This window comes from Triticum aestivum, chromosome 1D (assembly GCF_018294505.1).
Source record: "Triticum aestivum cultivar Chinese Spring chromosome 1D, IWGSC CS RefSeq v2.1, whole genome shotgun sequence".
Lineage (NCBI taxonomy): Eukaryota > Viridiplantae > Streptophyta > Magnoliopsida > Poales > Poaceae > Triticum > Triticum aestivum.
This window is the reverse complement of record NC_057796.1, coordinates 204,227,583-204,246,762: the sequence shown is the minus strand read 5'-3', so window position 1 is coordinate 204,246,762 and position 19,180 is coordinate 204,227,583. Positions and strand designations below refer to the sequence as shown.

Genomic DNA, 19,180 nt, shown 5'->3' with positions numbered 1-19,180 from the left:
ACCTTTACTGGCATATTTTGAGGAAGGAGTTTAAGCCTTCCTATCAATTTTTAGGCCTGGACCGACATTGCGGGGTGGATTAATTGTCCGGCCCCGCTGCCCGAAGACGAAGAAACCCCACTCCTGACGAAGATGCTGTTTCCGGCGCCTTATGATGTGCCAGAGAAGAAGGCCAAGAAAACGGCCAAAGGGACCAGGAGTGGCCTTTGCCGAAAGGGTGCATCGGACATATCGTCCGAAGACGAGACCGACTCTTCGGCCGCCGAAGACGACGACGAAGAGGAAGAAGAAAGCAAATCCCCCCCTGAGGGGGGAGGAAGAAAAGGGGGGCCTCCACAAATCTGGAGGCGAAGGCGCCCAAGAGAGGGAAGGGCTCCCTTGCGGATAACTCTGCGTGGGATGTCGATAGTAGTCCGGAGCAAATGCCCCGGACCAAGTCTCGGGCCGCCTCGTAAGTAAAAAACCTTATGCACATCCAAATGCCTAGCCTTTCCACTTTGTAATATTAATATATTTAAATTATGCCATTGCAGTCCGGCCCGTGACAGCTCCTCACGATCCTCAACTAGAGGTTTGCTAGATTCAAAGGAGATGGCCAGCGTGTCACCGCCGCCAGCTCACTCTCCCCCGTCCAAGGGTAATGAAGAGTTGGTGTCCCAAAGGACCTTCCCAGGTCAGGGGGAGGTTCCGGAGATCGTCGGGGCGGCGCCCAAGGATGACTCCTCGGCCGCCGGACACATGGGGGAGAAAGCTGTTGGGGAACGTAGTAATTTCAAAAAAAATCCTAAGCACACGCAAGATCATGGTGATGCATAGCAACGAGAGGGGAGAGTGTTGTCCACGTACCCTCGTTGACCGAAAGCGGAAGCGTTAATACAACGCGGTTGATGTAGTCGTACGTCTTCACGATCCGACCGATCAAGTACCGAACGCACGGCACCTCCGAGTTCAGCACACGTTCAGCTCGATGACGTCCCTCGAACTCCGATCCAGCCGAGTGTTGAGGGAGAATTTCGTAAGCACGACGGCATGGTGACGATGATGATGTTCTACCGACGTAGGGCTTCGCCTAAGCACCGCTACGATATTATCGAGGTGTACTATGGTGGAGGGGGGCACCGCACACGGCTAAGAGATCAATGATCAATTGTTGTGTCTATGGGGTGCCCCCCTGCCCCCGTATATAAAGGAGCAAAGGGGGAGAGGTGCGGCCAGCCTTGGGGCGCGCCAGGAGGAGTCCTACTCCCACCGGGAGTAGGACTCCCTCCCTTTTCCTAGTTGGATTAGGACTTGGGAGGGGGGAAAGAGGAGAGGGAGAAGAAGGAAGGGGGGCGCCGCCCCCTTCTACTTGTCCTATTCGGACTAGGGGGGAGGGGCACGCAGCCCAGCCCTAGCCGCCTCTCCTCTCTACCACCTAGGCCCACTAAGGCCCATTATGTTGCCGGGGGGTTCCGGTAACCTCCCGGTACTCCGGTAAAATCCCGATTTCACCCGGAACACTTCCGATATCCAAATATAGGCTTCCAATATATCAATCTTTATGTCTCGACCATTTCGAGACTCCTCGTCATGTCCGTGATCACATCCAGGACTCCGAACAACCTTCGGTACATCAAAACATATAAACTCATAATATAACTGTCATTGAAACGTTAAGCGTGCGGACCCTACGGGTTCGAGAACTATGTAGACATGACTGAGACACGTCTCCGGTCAATAACCAATAGCGGAACCTGGATGCTCATATTGGCTCCCACATATTCTACGAAGATCTTTATCAGTCAGACCGCATAACAACATACGTTGTTCCCTTTGTCATCGGTATGTTACTTGCCCGAGATTCGATCGTCGGTATCTCAATACCTAGTTCAATCTCGTTACCGGCAAGTCTCTTTACTCGTTCCGTAATACATCATCCCGCAACTAGCTCATTAGTTGCAACGCTTGCAAGGCTTATAGTGATGTGCATTACCGAGTGGGCCCAGAGATACCTCTCCGACAATCGGAGTGACAAGTCCTAATCTCGAAATACGCCAACCCAACAAGTACCTTCGGAGACACCTGTAGAGCACCTTTATAATCACCCAGTTACGTTCTGACGTTTGGTAGCACACAAAGTGTTCCTCCGGTAAACGGGAGTTGCATAATCTCATAGTCATAGGAACATGTATAAGTCATAAAGAAAGCAATAGCAACATACTAAACGATCGAGTGCTAAGCTAATGGAATGGGTCAAGTCAACCACATCATTCTCCTAATGATGTGATCCCGTTAATCAAATGGCAACTCATGTCTATTGCTAGGAAACATAACCATCTTTGATCAACGAGCTAGTCAAGTAGAGGCATACTAGTGACACTCTGTTTGTCTATGTATTCACACATGTATCAAGTTTCCGGTTAATACAATTCTAGCATGAATAATAAACATTTATCATGATATAAGGAAATAAATAATAACTTTATTATTGCCTTTAGGGCATATTTCCTCCAGTCTCCCACTTGCACTAGAGTCAATAATCTAGTTCACATCGCCATGTGATTTAACATCAATAGTTCACATCACCATGTGATTAACACCCATAGTTCACATCGTAATGTGACCAACACCCAAAGGGTTTACTAGAGTCAGTAATCTAGTTCACATCGCTATGTGATTAACACCCAAAGAGTACTAAGGTGTGATCATGTTTTGCTTGTGAGATAATTTTAGTCAACGGGTCTGTCACATTTAGATCCGTAAGTATTTTGCAAATTTCTATGTCTACAATGCTCTGCACGGAGCTACTCTAGCTAATTGCTCCCACTTTCAATATGTATCTAGACCGAGACTTAGATTCATCTAGCATCGACGTAACCCTTTACGACGAACCTTTTGTCACTTCCATAATTGAGAAACATATCCTTATACCACTAAGGATAATTTTGACCGTTGTCCAGTGATATACTCCTAGATCACTATTGTACTCCCTTGCCAAAATCAGTGTAGGATATACAATAGATCTGGTACACAGCATGGCATACTTTATAGAACCTATGGCCGAGGCATAGGGAATGACTTTCATTCTTTTTCTATCTTCTGCCGTGGTCGGGCTTTGAGTCTTACTCAATTTCACACCTTGTAACACAGGCAAGAAACTCTTTCTTTGAATGTTCCATTTTGAACCACTTCAAAATCTTGTTAAGGTATGTACTCATTGAAAAAACTTATCAAGCGTCTTGATCTATCTCTATAGATCTTGATGCTCAATATGTAAGCAGCTTCACCGAGGTCCTTCTTTGAAAAACTCCTTTCAAATACTCCTTTATGCTTTGCAGAATAATTCTACATTATTTCCGATCAACAATATGTCATTCACATATACTTATCAGAAATGTTGTAGTGCTCCCACTCACTTTCTTGTAAATACAGGCTTCACCGCAAGTCTGTATAAAACTATATCCTTTGATCAACTTATCAAAGTGTATATTCCAACTCCGAGATGCTTGCACCAGTCCATAGATGGATCGCTGGAGCTTGCATATTTTGTTAGCACCTTTAGGATTGACAAAACCTTCTGGTTGCATCATATACAACTCTTCTTTAATAAATCCATTAAGGAATGCAGTTTTGTTTATCCATTTGCCAGATTTCATAAAATGCGGCAATTGCTAACATGATTCAGACATACTTAAGCATAGATACGAGTGAGAAACTCTCATCGTAGTCAACACCTTAAACTTGTCAAAAACCTTTTGCGACAATTCTAGCTTTGTAGATAGTAACACTACTATCAGCGTCCGTCTTCCTCTTGAAGATCCATTTAATCTCAATGGCTCGCCGATCATTGGGCAAGTCAATCAAAGTCCATACTTTGTTCTCATACATGGATCTCATCTCAGATTTCATGGCCTCAAGCCATTTTGCGGAATCTGGGCTCACCATCGCTTCTTCATAGTTCGTAGGTTCATCATGGTCTAGTATCATAACGTCCAGAACAGGATTGCCGTACCACTCTGGTGCGGATCTTACTCTGGTTGACCTACGAGGTTCAGTAATAACTTGATCTGAAGTTCCATGATCATCATCATTAAATTCCTCACTAATTGGTATAGGCGTCACAGAAACTGGTTTCTGCGATGAACTACTTTCCAATAAGGGAGCTGGTACAATTACCTCATCAAGTTCTACTTTCCTCCCACTCACTTCTTTTGAGTGAAACTCCTTCTCTAGAAAGGATCCATTCTTAGCAACGAATGTCTTGCCTTCGGATCTGTGATAGAAGGTGTACCCAACTGTCTCCTTTGGGTATCCTATGAAGACACATTTCTCCGATTTGGGTTTGAGCTTATCAGGATGAAACTTTTTCACATAAGCATCGCAACCCCAAACTTTAAGGAACGACAACTTTGGTTTCTTGCCAAACCACAGTTCATAAGATGTCGTCTCAACGGATTTAGATGGTACCCTTTTTAATGTGAATGCAGCTATCTCTAATGCACAACCCCAAAACTATAGTGGTAAATCGGTAAGAAACATCATAGATTGCACTATATCCAATAAAGTATGGTTATGACGTTCGGACACACCATTACACTGTGGTGTTCCAGGTGGCGTGAGTAGTGAAACTATTTCACATTGTTTTAACTGAAGGCCAAACTCGTAACTCAAATATTTCACGTCTGCGATCATATCGTAGAAACTTTTATTTTCTTGTTACGATGATTCTCCACTTCACTCTGAAATTCTTTGAACTTTTCAAATGTTTCAGACTTGTGTTTCATCAAGTAGATATACCCATATCTGCTCAAATCATCTATGAAGGTCAGAAAATAACGATACTTGCCGCGAGCCTTAACACTCATCGGACCGCATACATCAGTATGTATTATTTCCAACAAATCTGTTGCTCTCTCCATAGTTCCGGAGAATGGCGTTTTAGTCATCTTGCCCATGAGGCACGGTTCGCAAGCATCAAGTGATTCATAATCAAGTGATTCCAAAATCCCATCAGTATGGAGTTTCTTCATGCGCTTTACACCAATATGACCTAAACGGCAGTGCCACAAATAAGTTGCACTATCATTATTAACTTTGCATCTTTTGGCTTCATTATTATGAATATGTGTATCACTACGATCGAGATCCAACAAACCATTTTATTGGGTGTATGACCATAGAAGGTTTTATTCATGTAAACAGAACAACAATTATTCTCTAATTTAAATGAATAACCGTATTGCAACAAACATGATCAAATCATATTCATGCTCAACGCAAACACCAAATAACACTTATTTAGTTTCAACACTAATCCCGAAAGTATAGGGAGTGTGCGATGATGATCATATCAATCTTGGAACTACTTCCAACACACATCGTCACCTCGCCTTTTACTAGTCTCTGTTTATTCTGCAACTCCCGTTTCGAGTTACTACTCTTAGCAACTGAACCAGTATCAAATGCTGAGGGGTTGCTATAAACACTAGTAAAGTACACATCAATAACATGTATATCCAATATACCTTTGTTCACTTTGCCATCCTTCTTATCCACCAAATACTTGGGGTAGTTCCGCTTCCAGTGACCAGTCCCTTTGCAGTAGAAGCACTTAGTCTCAGGCTTAGGACCAGACTTAGGCTTCTTCACTTGAGCAGCAACTTGCTTGCCGTTCTTCTTGAAGTTCCCCTTCTTCCCTTTGCCCTTTTCTTGAAACTAGTGGTCTCGTCAACCATCAACACTTGATGTTTTTCTTGATTTCTACCTTCGTCGATTTCAGCATCACGAAGAGCTCGGGAATTACTTTCGTCATCCCTTGCATACTATAGTTCATCACGAAGTTCTACTAACTTGGTGATGGTGACTAGAGAATTCTGTCAATCACTATTTTATCTGGAAGATTAACTCCCACTTGATTCAAGCGATTGTAGTACCCAGACAATCTGAGCACATGCTCACTGCTTGAGCTATTCTCCTCCATCTTTTAGCTATAGAACTTGTTGGAGACTTCATATCTCTCAACTCGGGTATTTGCTTGAAATATTAACTTCAACTCCTGGAACATCTCATATGGTCCATGACGTTCAAAACGTCTTTGAAGTCCCGATTCTAAGCCGTTAAGCATGGTGCACTAAACTATCAAGTAGTCATCATATTGAGCTAGCCAAACGTTCATAACATCTGCATCTGGTCCTGCAATAGGTCTGTCACCTAGCGGTGCATCAAGGACATAATTCTTCTGTGCAGCAATGAGGATAATCCTCAGATCACAGATCCAGTCCGCATCTTTGCTACTAACATCTTTCAACATAATTTTTCTCTAGGAACATATCAAAAATAAACACAGGGAAGCAACAACGCGAGCTATTGATCTACAACATAATTTGCAAAATACTATCAGGACTAAGTTCATGATAAATTCAAGTTCAATTAATCATATTACTTAAGAACTCCCACTTAGATAGACATCCCTCTAATCCTCTAAGTGATCACGTGATCCATATCAACTAAACCATGTCCGATCATCACGTGAGATGGAGTAGTTTCAACGGTGAACATCACTATGTTGATCATATCTACTATATGATTCACGCTCGACCTTTCGGTCTCCGTGTTCCGAGGCCATATCTGTTATATGCTAGGCTTGTCAAGTTTAACCTGAGTATTCCGCGTGTGCAATTGTTTTGCACCCGTTGTATTTGAACATAGAGCCTATCACACCCGATCATCACGTGGTGTCTCAGCACGAAGAACTTTCGCAACGGTGCATACTCAGGGAGAACACTTATACTTTGATAATTTAGTGAGGGATCATCTTATAATGCTACCGTCAATCAAAGCAAGATAAGATGCATAAAAGATAAACATCACATGCAATCAATATAAGTGATATGATATGGCCATCATCATCTTGTGCTTGTGATCTCCATCTCCGAAGCACCGTCATGATCCCCATCGTCACCGGCGCGACACCTTGATCTCCATCGTAGCATCGTTGTCGTCTCGCCAACTATTGCTTCTACGACTATCGCTACCGCTTAGTGATAAAGTAAAACAATTACATGGCGATTGCATTGCATACAATAAAGCGACAACCATATGGCTCCTGCCAGTTGCCGATAACTCGGTTACAAAACATGATCATCTCATACAATAAAATTAGCATCATGTCTTGACCATATCACATCACAACATGCCCTGCAAAAACAAGTTAGACGTCCTCTACTTTGTTGTTGCAAGTTTTACGTGGCTGCTACGGGCTTAGCAAGAACCGTTCTTACCTACGCATCAAAACCACAACGATAGTTTGTCAAGTTGGTGCTGTTTTAACCTTCGCAAGGACCGGGCGTAGCCACACTCGGTTCAACTAAAGTTGGAGAAACTGACACCCGCCAGCCACCTCTGTGCAAAGCACGTCGGAAGAACCAGTCTCGCGTAAGCGTACGCGTAATGTCGGTCCGGGCCGCTTCATCCAACAATACCGCCGAACCAAAGTATGACATGCTGGTAAGCAGTATGACTTATATCGCCCACAACTCACTTGTGTTCTACTCGTGCATATGACATCTACGCATAAAACCAGGCTCGGATGCCACTGTTGGGGAACGTAGTAATTTCAAAAAAATTCCTATGCACACGCAAGATCATGGTGATGCATAGCAACGAGAGGGGAGAGTGTTGTCCACGTACCCTCGTAGACCGAAAGCGGAAGCGTTAATACAACGCGATTGATGTAGTCGTACGTCTTCACAATCCGACCGATCAAGTACCGAACGCACGGCACCTCCGAGTTCAGCACACGTTCAGCTCGATGACGTCCCTCGAACTCCGATCCAGCCGAGTGTTGAGGGAGAGTTTCGTCAGCATGACGGCGTGGTGACGATGATGATGTTCTACCGACGCAGGGCTTCGCCTAAGCACCGCTACGATATTATCGAGGTGTGATATGGTGGAGGGGGGCACCGCACACGGCTAAGAGATCAATGATCAATTGTTGTGTCTATGGGGTGCCCCCCTGCCCCCGTATATAAAGGAGCAAAGGGGGGAGGTGCGGCCAGCCTTGGGGCGCGCCAGGAGGAGTCCTACTCCCACCGGGAGTAGGACTCCCCCCTTTTCCTAGTTGGATTAGGACTTGGGAGGGGGGAAAGAGGAGAGGGAGAAGAAGGAAGGGGGGCGCCGCCCCCTTCTCCTTGTCCTATTCAGACTAGGGGGGAGGGGCGCGCAGCCCAGCCCTAGCCGCCTCTCCTCTCTACCACCTAGGCCCACTAAGGCCCATTATGTTGCCGGGGGGTTCCGGTAACCTCCCGGTACTCCGGTAAAATCCCGATTTCACCCGGAACACTTCCGATATCCAAATATAGGCTTCAAATATATCAATCTTTATGTCTCGACCATTTCGAGACTCCTCGTCATGTCTATGATCACATCCGGGACTCCGAACAACCTTCGGTACATCAAAACATATAAACTCATAATATAACTGTCATCGAAACGTTAAGCGTGCGGACCCTACGGGTTCGAGAACTATGTAGACATGACTGAGACACGTCTCCGGTCAATAATCAATAGCGGATCCTGGATGCTCATATTGGCTCCCACATATTCTACGAAGATCTTTATCGGTCAGACCGCATAACAACATACGTTGTTCCTTTTGTCATCGGTATGTGACTTGCCCGAGATTCGATCGTCGGTATCTTAATACCTAGTTCAATCTCGTTACCGGCAAGTCTCTTTACTCGTTCCGTAATACATCATCCCGCAACTAGCTCATTAGTTGCAATGCTTGCAAGGCTTATAGTGATGTGCATTACCGAGTGGGCCCAGAGATACCTCTCCGACAATCGGAGTGACAAATCCTAATCTCGAAATACGCCAACCCAACAAGTACCTTCGGAGACACCTGTAGAGCACCTTTATAATCACCCAGTTACGTTGTGACGTTTGGTAGCACACAAAGTGTTCCTCCGGTAAACGGGAGTTGCATAATCTCAAAGTCATAGGAACATGTATAAGTCATGAAGAAAGCAATAGCAACATACTAAACGATCGAGTGCTAAGCTAACGGAATGGGTCAAGTCAATCACATCATTCTCCTAATGATGTGATCCCGTTAATCAAATGACAACTCATGTCTATGGCTAGGAAACATAACCATCTTTGATCAACGAGCTAGTCAAGTAGAGGCATACTAGTGACACTCTGTTTGTCTATGTATTCACACATGTATCAATTTTCCGGTTAATACAATTCTAGCATGAATAATAAACATTTATCATGATATAAGGAAATAAATAATAACTTTATTATTGCCTCTAGGGCATATTTCCTTCAAAAGCCCCCATGGGGACTGGTGATGGGGGCCAAGTTCCATTCGACCCCCAGCCCGATACCATTCCGGAGACCTACACGGCTCCGGAGTCTAGCGGACGGCCTTCCCCGAAAGGAGGAGGTGTGCCTGTTCCGCCGGTGACCTCTGTCCAACCGGAGGCACCGGATAATTTGCTGGAAGCGCTGCAAGGCGCTTCCGTTGTGGATGAACACCGTGTCCTTATGGGTACGGTGATCGAGAAGGTTCGGTCCGCCAAAAGCGGACTGACCGAAGCCTGGGCTAGCCTTTTAACGGGCTTTGAGGTAAGTAATGTAATTGTAAAAGGAATATCACAGTGTAGACAGTAGCCCCTGATGCTCTGTTCGGCGTTCGGAAGGAAAAAGCCGAGTAGAGGATCAAAATGATTTTCGCAGGAGTCTAACATAAGATGTCTATGTGAATAAGCAGGCATCGCTGTTGGCTGCTGCCGCTCATACTGCGGAAGTCTTCGGCCTGAAGCAGAGCCTGGAGCGGGTCGAAGAAGAGCTCGGCCTCACGAAGAAGTAGCTGGAGGATAGCCAAGGTATGCAGTAACCTGCCCGTATATTTAGGAAGGATGAATGTTTCGTGCTGACTAAAGTGTCATGAACTTTATTAGGGGCCACGACCGAGGTGGCGGCCCTCAAGAAGGCGTTAGCCGAGGCTGAGGACAAAGCGGCCAAGGAGCGCGCCGCGCGCCAGAAGCACGAGGCTCGGGTCAGCGAGGTCCAGCAAGAGCTCCAGGACGTTGTCAAGAAGTACGAGTCCTTGGAGCGTGATTCTAAGACGCAAGCATCCAAACTTGTGAAGGCCCGCCAGAGCACACAAGAGGCTCGAGCCGAGGCCCAGAGCGCCCGTCAGGAAATCCAGGCGGCCAAGAAGATCGTGGCGGGTAAGGCTTTCATTATGCAAAGCAAGTCTGTGAAGGAAACATTCCTTTTACTTACCCGAATTTGGAGCTCTCCAGCCTTTGCCCGCGTCAAGATGCACTGGGCGAAGATGAATGCCAAGAAGCTGATGACCGAGGGACCGCCTGAAGGCAAGGAGCACCATCGACCCGAGCTATATTTTGATAGTGTCCTGGAGGGATCCCGCCTTGTGGCGGAGCAATGTGCAAAGGATGTTATATTCCCATGAAAACATTCATGTTATCCTGTCCTGTAATATGAAACAAGGTCGTTATGTAATATAATGCTTGTGACTCTTAAAATTTTACCTCCTGTGCGGCCGTTTATGAGATCTGAGGGTTAACCAGTCGTCGGCTTCTGCCCCCACGTAGATACTACGGGGGTGTTCGGGATAAATCTAAACACTCTTTGCTCCACCTTCTGGTCCTTAAAGGAGTTGTTTAGCGCAACGAACAAGGCAATCAAACTATACAGCTTTTATCGCCCTCACTTAGCCATAGGAGTTTGACAATGAGAATTTTGGCGAAGCCCCTGGTATTCGGAAGGCCGAACCAGGGGCGCTATACACGCCTGATCGGATAGAAACCGATTCCTCGCGTAAAGCGGAAAAAATCTCTAAGGATTTGAAACCTCTCGAACAGCTGACCAGCTCTCGCCGCATCATGACAGTCAGTTTTCGGCTTTCTCTACTGAGGTGCTCGTCAGGAAGAACCGGGACACAATCGCAGTAGTTCTCCCTTTACTACCCTAGCCGATATAGCGGAACGTAAGGTAGTAAGCACAGGAGCCGGGCAACCCAACTATTGACCAAAGACATGATTCGGAGCCGATGCATATAATGCTATAAGTTTAGGGTGCCGAAGTATACTATAAAAAGTGTTCGGACTTTATTGCCGTGTTGCGGGGCGTGATGAAGCCCCTAGAGAAGTAGTACGTACCAGAGTGTATGGGGCGATTAGTAATAAATACAAAGGCAAGGAAAAAATCAAGTAATAAGCTGACACTGCCGATTAATTTCCCTTGTGGTTTGATTAATACGTCGAGGCGTACTTCTGCAAGTAATGCATTGAGTGAGTAAGGCTATTTAACATGCCATGACCAAGAGCGAGCTGCGTGCGGGTATGTAAAATAGGTATAGCGATCGTTAGCAGAGACCACCTAAGCCCTCCCTTGTACGTCAAAGCTTCTTGCTTCCTTGGTGTATTTCATCCTTTGACAGGGCCAGTAATCCGGCCGTCGAAGAAGGCTTATGTAAAATAAAATCTGAAAAAGGAAAAAAGGAAATGGTGGAAGTATACTTGTGTCCGGGATCGGTCGAGCCGAACTATGGATCACAAACTAGTTGTGCCTCCGTCGATGCCCATGGAATTTCGAGTGCGTAATTATGTATGCGTGGTACGGATGCCACTACTTGATCGGGGCTGGGACGGAGGCCGAATTGCTAATCGAGCTCTTGACGAGCTGAGATGTCCTGTTGCAGCATAGTCCGGACTCTTTTAACGGTGTCCAGGGGCTCGGCAGCCAGATTACGGTTCTGCTTGAAAAGGTCGCGTTGTACTTCTGCTGCTAGGGCAGCGGTGTGCTCCTCTGTATGGAAGGAGCGTTCCGTGTTTCCGTTGACCGTTATAACGCCGCGTGGACCGGGCATCTTGGGCTTAAGATAAGCATAGTGAGGTACCGCATTGAATCGAGCAAATGTGGTTCGTCCAAGCAGTGCGTGATAGCCGTTGCGAAAGGGGACGATATCAAAGATTAATTCCTCGCTTCGGAAGTTGTCCGGAGATCCGAAGACTACCTCTAGTGTGACTGAGCCCGTACAGCGGGCCTCTACACCTGGTATGACTCCTTTAAAGGTAGTCCTTGTGGGCTTCATCCGTGATGGGTTAATGCCCATTTTGCGCACTATATCATGATTGGGTCCAGGACTAGTGCGGCTGATCCGCCATGCCAGATACTGGTTGGATGATCCCGACGATCAAAAGTGATCGGGCGCGATGACCATGGGTTGAATTTTGGGGCGACTGGCTCTATCGCATAAACGTCCCTTAGTGCGCGCTTGCGCTCCCTTTTGGGGATATGTGTAGCGTATATCATGTTCACCATTTTGACCTGAGAGGGAAACTTCTTCTATCCCCCTGTGCTTGTCTGCCGGGGTTCCTCGTCATCGTCCTTGCTCTGCGATCCCTTTTCCTTGGTCTCGGCATTTAACTTGCCGGCTTGCTTAAAAACCCAGCAATCTCTGTTGGTATGGTTGGCTGGTTTGTCTGGGGTGCCATGGATTTGGCACGGACGGTCGAGTATGCGGTCCAAGCCGGATGGTCCCTGATTGTTCCTTATATACGGCTTTTTCCGCTGACCGGAGTTGGAGCCGCTGACTCCGGCGTTGGCAGCAGTGTCATCGGTGTTGTCGCCGTTGCTTCGGCGTTTGTGTGTGCTGCGTCGGAGCTTGCTGTTGCTATTTTTGGCCTCGGAGGGGCTTGCCTCGTTGGCCGTATTTTTACTACAAGCCAGCCAGCTGTCCTCACCCGCACAAAAGTAGGTCATGAGGGCTGTGAGGGCGGCCATAGATTTCGGCTTTTCTTCGCCGAGGTGGCGGGCGAGCCATTCATCGCGGATGCTATGTTTAAAGACCGCTAGGGCTTCTGCATCCGGACAGTCGATGATCTGGTTCTTTTTAGTTAGGAACCTAGTCCAAAATTTCCTGGCCGACTCTCCGGGCTGTTGAACTATGTGACTTAAGTCATCGGCGTCCGGCGGCCGGACATATGTACCTTGGAAGTTGTCGAGAAAGGCTTCTTCCAAGTCCTCCCAGTTGCCGATGGAATTTTCAGGCAGGCTGTTTAACCAGTGCCGAGCTAGCCCTTTGAGTTTTAGTGGGAGGTATTTGATAGCATGGAGGTCATCTCCACGGGCCATATGAATGTGTAGACTGAAATCCTCGATCCATGCCGCGGGATCGGTTGTTCCGTCGTATGATTCAATATTGACGGGTTTGAACCCTTCGGGGAATTCATGGTCCATTACTTCATCAGTGAAGCAAAGAGGGTGTGCGGCGCCTCTATATCGAGCCGCGTCGCGACGAAGCTCCAATGGAGTCCGTCTATGGTTATCGGCTCGAGCGTGACTAGGTTTGTCACGTCCGAATAGGTAGCCGTCGTCGCATGTCAAGGCGCGTCCTCGCAATCCGTAGATCGATCTTGTATGTTCTGCTCTTCTGTCCAGGTCTTGACGGAGGTCATATGTATAGCCCCGAGCTGTCTTATCCCTGCCTTTACGGCGGGGTGGGACAGTCTAGTTTTCGGCTCGGGTTGCCGTTTTATCCCGATCGCGCGGTGGCCGACCAGCAGTATTGCGTGATGCTGGTGCAGGGTTTGGCGCCTCATCGTCGAATTGAGGTAGTAATCTGCGCTTCGGGTAACTTTTGGCTGGGCATTTAAGGCCGTATTCCTCGGCTGTCAGGACATCGGTCCATCTGTCATTGAGCAGGTCTTGATCAGCTTGAAGCTGCTGCTGCTTCTTTTTTAGGCTCCTCGCAGTGGCTAATAGCTGAAGCTTAAAGCGTTCCTGCTCCAGAGGCTCCTCGGGCACGATGAAGTCTTCGTTGCCGAGGCTCACCTCCTCCTCGGAGGGCGGACGGTAACTACCGTCCTCCGAGTCTTCCTCTATGGCCTGTTCGTCAGGGCTGACATGCCCTGATTCCCGATTGTCCTGTTCGGCAGTTTGTTCATCGGGTTCTTCTGTGTCTTCGGCACCATCCGGAGTGTTGTCGTCTCCTGTGCCGGTGTTGTTGTCCCTGCTGCGGCGGGATTTAGAGCGGCGCTGCTGACGCCGGCGCTTTGGTTGTGTTTTAGGAGGGTCCTCCTTTGCTGGGTTTTCTTTGTCATCGCCGCTATTATTTTTCGGCGTATCCACCATGTATACGTGATATGAGGAGGTGGCCGTCCATCGTCCAGTGAACGGCGGGTTTTGGGCATCCTCGTCTCCGGCATCATCGTCCATACCGTCGATGTCTTCGGAGACATAGTCCAGCGTGTCGGTTAAGTCTTCGACAGTGGTTATGAAGTGGGAGGTGGGTGGGAAGCAAAGTTCTCCCCCATCATCGGCCTCCAGTTTGAACCAGACATAATTCGGCTACGAGTCCCCCGCCAGGGACAAATTCTTTAATGAGTTTAGCACATCGCCAAAGGGCGAGTGTTGGAAGATGTCTGCGGCGCCGAATTCGAAGATCGATAAACAATCAAGTTCGGCGTCCGCGGGCTCATATGGTTCGGAACTTATGACCGGAGACGAGTCCGGAGTTCCGGTAACGCAGATGTCCCCTGAATTTAGGTCCATGTGTGGCTCCAACGCCGCGGGATCCGTGGCCTCTGTGGCGGGGTTGAGCTTCCCGTCCTTGGATGGCGCAGTATGCTCCGGACCTAAGGCTGGAGCAGTTACAGGAGCTATCTCCTGAAAGCGGTCCGACGACAGATTTAGGTCATGTTCGTCGAAGTGACCGGGAGTGGTCGCCGCGGTCTCAAATCCGGCGAAGATCAAGTCTCCACGGATGTCCGCGACGTAGTTCAAGCTCCCAAATCTGACCTGATGGCCAGGGGCGTAGCTATCGATCTGCTCCAGATGGCCAAGCGAGTTAGCTCGCAGTGCGAAGCCGCCGAACACGAAGATCTGTCCGGGAAGGAAGGTTCCTCCTTGGACAGAGTCATTGTTGACGATTAAAGGGGCCATCGAAACCTTTTCGGGGACGGCACAGTGGAACTCTCAATGAAAGCACCAATGTCGGTGTCAAAACCGGCGGATCTCGGGTAGGGGGTCCCGAACTGTTCGTCTAAGGTCGATGGTAACAGGAGACAAGGGACACGATGTTTACCCAGGTTCGGGCCCTCTCTATGGAGGTAATACCCTACTTCCTGCTTGATTGATCTTGATGGATATGAGTATTACAAGAGTTGATCTACCACGAGCTCGTAATGGCTAAACCCTAGAAGTCTGACATGTATGACTATGGTAATGAGTATCTCTTTCCGGACTAAGTCCTCCGGTTTATATAGGCACCGGGAGGATCTAGGGTTGCACTAGGTCGGTTATAAAGAAAGGAATCTTTCATATCCAGTCGCCAAGCTTGCCTTCCACGCCTAGGAGAGTCCCATCCGGACACGGGTGCAGTCTTCGGTCTTCGTATCTTCACAACCCATCAGTCCGGCTCATGGCTAACAGGCCGGACGCCCGAGGACCCCTTAGTCCAGGACTCCCTCAGGGGCAGCGGGTGTGGAGGAAGGATGGCATTCGGACATACCAGCTTTAGGGAGGAGATCGAGGACATACTGACGTTGAGAGAGAAAAAGGCCGGAAGAGGATCGGGTCACGGCAATCCCAAGAAAATGGTGGAGAGAACCGAGGTCAGTCATGCAAAACTCATGACGGAGAGAGTGAATAATGTGGTTAAGAAAAGAGTTAGAAGAGGTGGTGAGCACAATATCATTGACATAGAGAAGTAGGTAGGCAGTTTGAGATTGGGAGTGGAGTATGAAGAGAGAAGAGTCCGAACGAGAGGGAAGGAAACCTAGAGTTTGAATAAAAGTGGCAAAGCGATGAAACCAAGCACGGAGCGCCTGTTTTAGACCGTACAGCGATTTGTTCAAACGGCAAACGTGATCAGGGAATGAGGGGTTAACGAAGCCAAGTGGTTGTCGACAAAAGCCAGTGTCGTTGAGAGAGCCGTGAAGGAAAGCGTTCTTGACATCTAACTGGTGAATAGGCCAGGAAGAAGAGATGGCAAGGCTGAGGACAACGCGAATCGTGCTTGGTTTAACCACGGGAGAGAACGTTTCATCGTAGTCAATGCCGGCTTGCTGAGAATCACCACGACAAACCCACCTAGCTTATAACGAGATAATGAGCCGTCAGAGTTAAACTTATGATGAAAGACCCATTTGCCGGAGACAACATTAGCACCATAGGGACGAGGAACAAGGGACCAGGTGTCGTTGAGAAGTAGAGCATCATACTCTTCCTTCATGGCGTGAAGCCAATTGGGGTCGAGAAGCGCGGCTTTATAAGAAGAGGGGATTGGAGATAGTGGCGTGGATGAGGTGGTGAGGTTTAGGCGTTGAACTGGAAGACCGAAACCAGCCTTGATACGCGTGCGCATGGTGTGGTCGTTTGTAGGAATGGGAACAGGGACAGCTGTTTTAGGCAATGGGCGCGGTGGTGGAGAAGTTGAAGAGCCAGAACTATGATCCGGCGGCGTGTGTGGAGAGGCAGCGGATGATGCATGCATGGGAGTGGAAGATGCATGATGCGGGGTTGGTGGTGTAGTGGCGGGCCCCGGAGAAGCTGCGGATGTGGCATGCAGTGGTGTGGACGGTGTAGTGGCGGGCCCCGGAGAAGCGGCGTCGGGATTGGCTGCAGGGGAATCGGGAAAGGAGGCGTGGGGTTCGGTGCAATGATTAGGAGAAAGAGAGGATGCGGATCCCGGAGAAGATGTGCACACGAGGGAATCTGGCACGGCTGTGCTGGTTGGCTGGGACAAGATTACGTGAACAGGGCCATGCAGGCCATGCACGTCGATCGGAGGGGAGCTGTGGCTGGTGTTTTTGGTGACAGAGAGTGGAGCGGAAAAATCTGGCGGGGAGTGGGAGGCGAAAGGGAAGACTGCTTCATCAAAAGTAACGTGGCGGGAGATGAGGACTCGACCGGTTTGCAAGTCAAGATAACGATAGCCTTTGTGTGATTCCGAGTGGCCAAGGAAGACACAAGACAAAGATCGAGGGGAAAGTTTGTGAGGTGTTGTGGCGCTGAGGTTTGGGAATCAAAGACAGCCAAAGGTGCGTAGGCTATCATAGGGGGGTGATGCAAGGAAGAGAGATTCGTAGGGAGAAAATTTTGGGCATTTGGTAGTGGGACGAATGCTGAGTAGATAGGTTGCGTGTCAGAGTGCTTCGACCCAAAATTTGGGTGGCATGGATGCTTGGATGAGGAGAGCACGGAGAATGTCATTAATGGTACGAAGCGAGCGCTCGGCTTTCCCGTTTTGCGAGGATGTGTAGGGGCAAGAGAAGCGTGGAAGAATGCCATGGTGCAGAAAGAACTCGCGATTGCGAGTGTTGTCAAATTCGCGTCCGTTATCACATTGTAAGAAGCGGATGGGAAGAGAGAAGTGAGTTTAGACGTAATTCTGAAAATTAACGAAAAGGCTATGAACTTCAGATTTGTTGCGAATAGGAAAGGTCCATATATAGTGAGAGTAGTCATCCACAAGTACAAGGTAGAAACAGTATTGGAGAGGTCCATAGGTCACAATGCAACAACTCAAAAGGAAAAGTACTACTACTGATAGATGTGCCAAAGGGCAGGTGAACATGTTTGCCCATTTGACATGCTGAACACAGAACGCTGTCATGAGAATCTCGATCATGTGGAAGCTGGAATTCTTGAAGGAGCTTGGACGTGGTACTGATGTTGGGATGACTGAAGCGACGATGCCAGAGGGACACGGAAGCATGCATGGCGTGAGGTGTCGAAGAAGGTACGTCGCTGATGGTGTAGAGATCGCCGGAGCTATTGTACCGAGCTATCACCGCCTTGCTGTGGAGGTCCTTCACAGACAGACCAAACGGATCAAACTCCACAGAAACATGGTTATCGATTATAAAACGGCGAACAGAAATCAATTTTTTTATGAGAGCAGGGGCTACCAGAACCTCGTGAAGGAGAAGTGGTGATCTAGAAGAGGGAAGAGTGGCAGAACCAACGCAAGACACGGGTACAATAGAGCCATCACCAATGGTGATGGATGGAAATAGAATAGATGGATGGAGAGAAGAAAGCGTACGACTAGATGCAAACATATGCGTAGATGCACCAGAATCAAACATCCATTCTGTACCTGTGTCCTGAGTGGTAAGCGAGTTCAGAGCCGCAATGAGAGCAGCTTGATCCCAGGTTGGTGGAGCTGAAGTCGAAGTAGAGGCAGCAGGGTGGTACGTCGATGAAGAAGGTTGCGCCGAGGGACCGCCCACCTCCCAGCTCAGAACTGGAGGAGCGCCATAGGGGTACATGGACGACGCTGTTGGTGCTGGAGTATACTGGTACACGGGCGCGTAGGCGGTGTAGGCGTGCGGCGGCGGCCGGGACCCGAGAAGGCCAGGGGCGCCGACAGAGGGGCGCATGCCGGGCGCCCAGACTCCACTGTAGGCGGGCGGCGCACCGTACGGTGAGGGTGCAGCCCAGTCCATGGATCAGTGGGGGGACGCCATGTGGAAGAAATCGGCGAGGAAGACGTCGCAGGCGGCAGAGGTGCGGAAGATGCCGCGGGCGCCGACGGTGGAGGCGCAGAGGAAGACGAGCCCTGCTTCGGTGGACGGTAAACTGGGTTCTTACCCTTGTAGTTGGGGCTGGGGCACCATCCTGGCGGCGGTTGTGCGGCGGGCGGCGCCGGCGAAGGGGCCACCGGTGGTGGAGCGGAGCGCGGCGTGGTGTGGAAGAGGCGCGGGGCTCCAGTCTTGCGGGCCTGAGTCTGCTCCTCGAGCTGCAGCATCGAACGAGCCTCGGACAGGGTCGGCAGAGGGCGGAGGAGCGGAATCAGGGAGCCACCCATGAGTACGTGAAGAAGGGCACGATCAGCAACCGTTTCTATGAGTTCACGGAGTTCGTCGCCGATGGCCTTGATCTGCTGGCAAAAGACACCGACAGGGCGATCACCCTAGGTGACCGTGCGCAGCTCTGTGTTCAGGGCGGAGATGCGAGCGTCCCGATTACATACAGGAGGGCCACGCCCAACAGAACAGAATACGTGCGCCCAGTCGTGCGCAGATCGTGGGTAGACATGGTGGACCAAGTCTCCTGTCTAACACTAAGCCAGCTTTTTTAGAGAAATAATGTTCATCAAAGTGTCAGGTTTGATTAGTCAAAGTTAATGGTGCCACATGAAATAAAAGGTTAGCGC

The 19,180-nt window shown here is 48.8% G+C and overlaps 1 protein-coding gene across 1 annotated transcript; it reads right to left on the bottom strand.

Moving 5' to 3' along the window:
- Positions 1–17,454: 17,454 nt before the first annotated feature.
- Positions 17,455–19,119, bottom strand: LOC123180986 (galectin-3). Its single transcript, XM_044593188.1, has 2 exons — positions 18,122–19,119; positions 17,455–17,831 (listed from the first exon to the last, which is right to left on the bottom strand). Exons 1-2 carry the CDS (start codon positions 18,468–18,470, stop codon positions 17,794–17,796), a joined length of 387 nt encoding a protein of 128 aa, XP_044449123.1. The 5' UTR covers positions 18,471–19,119; the 3' UTR covers positions 17,455–17,793.
- Positions 19,120–19,180: the final 61 nt, after the last annotated feature.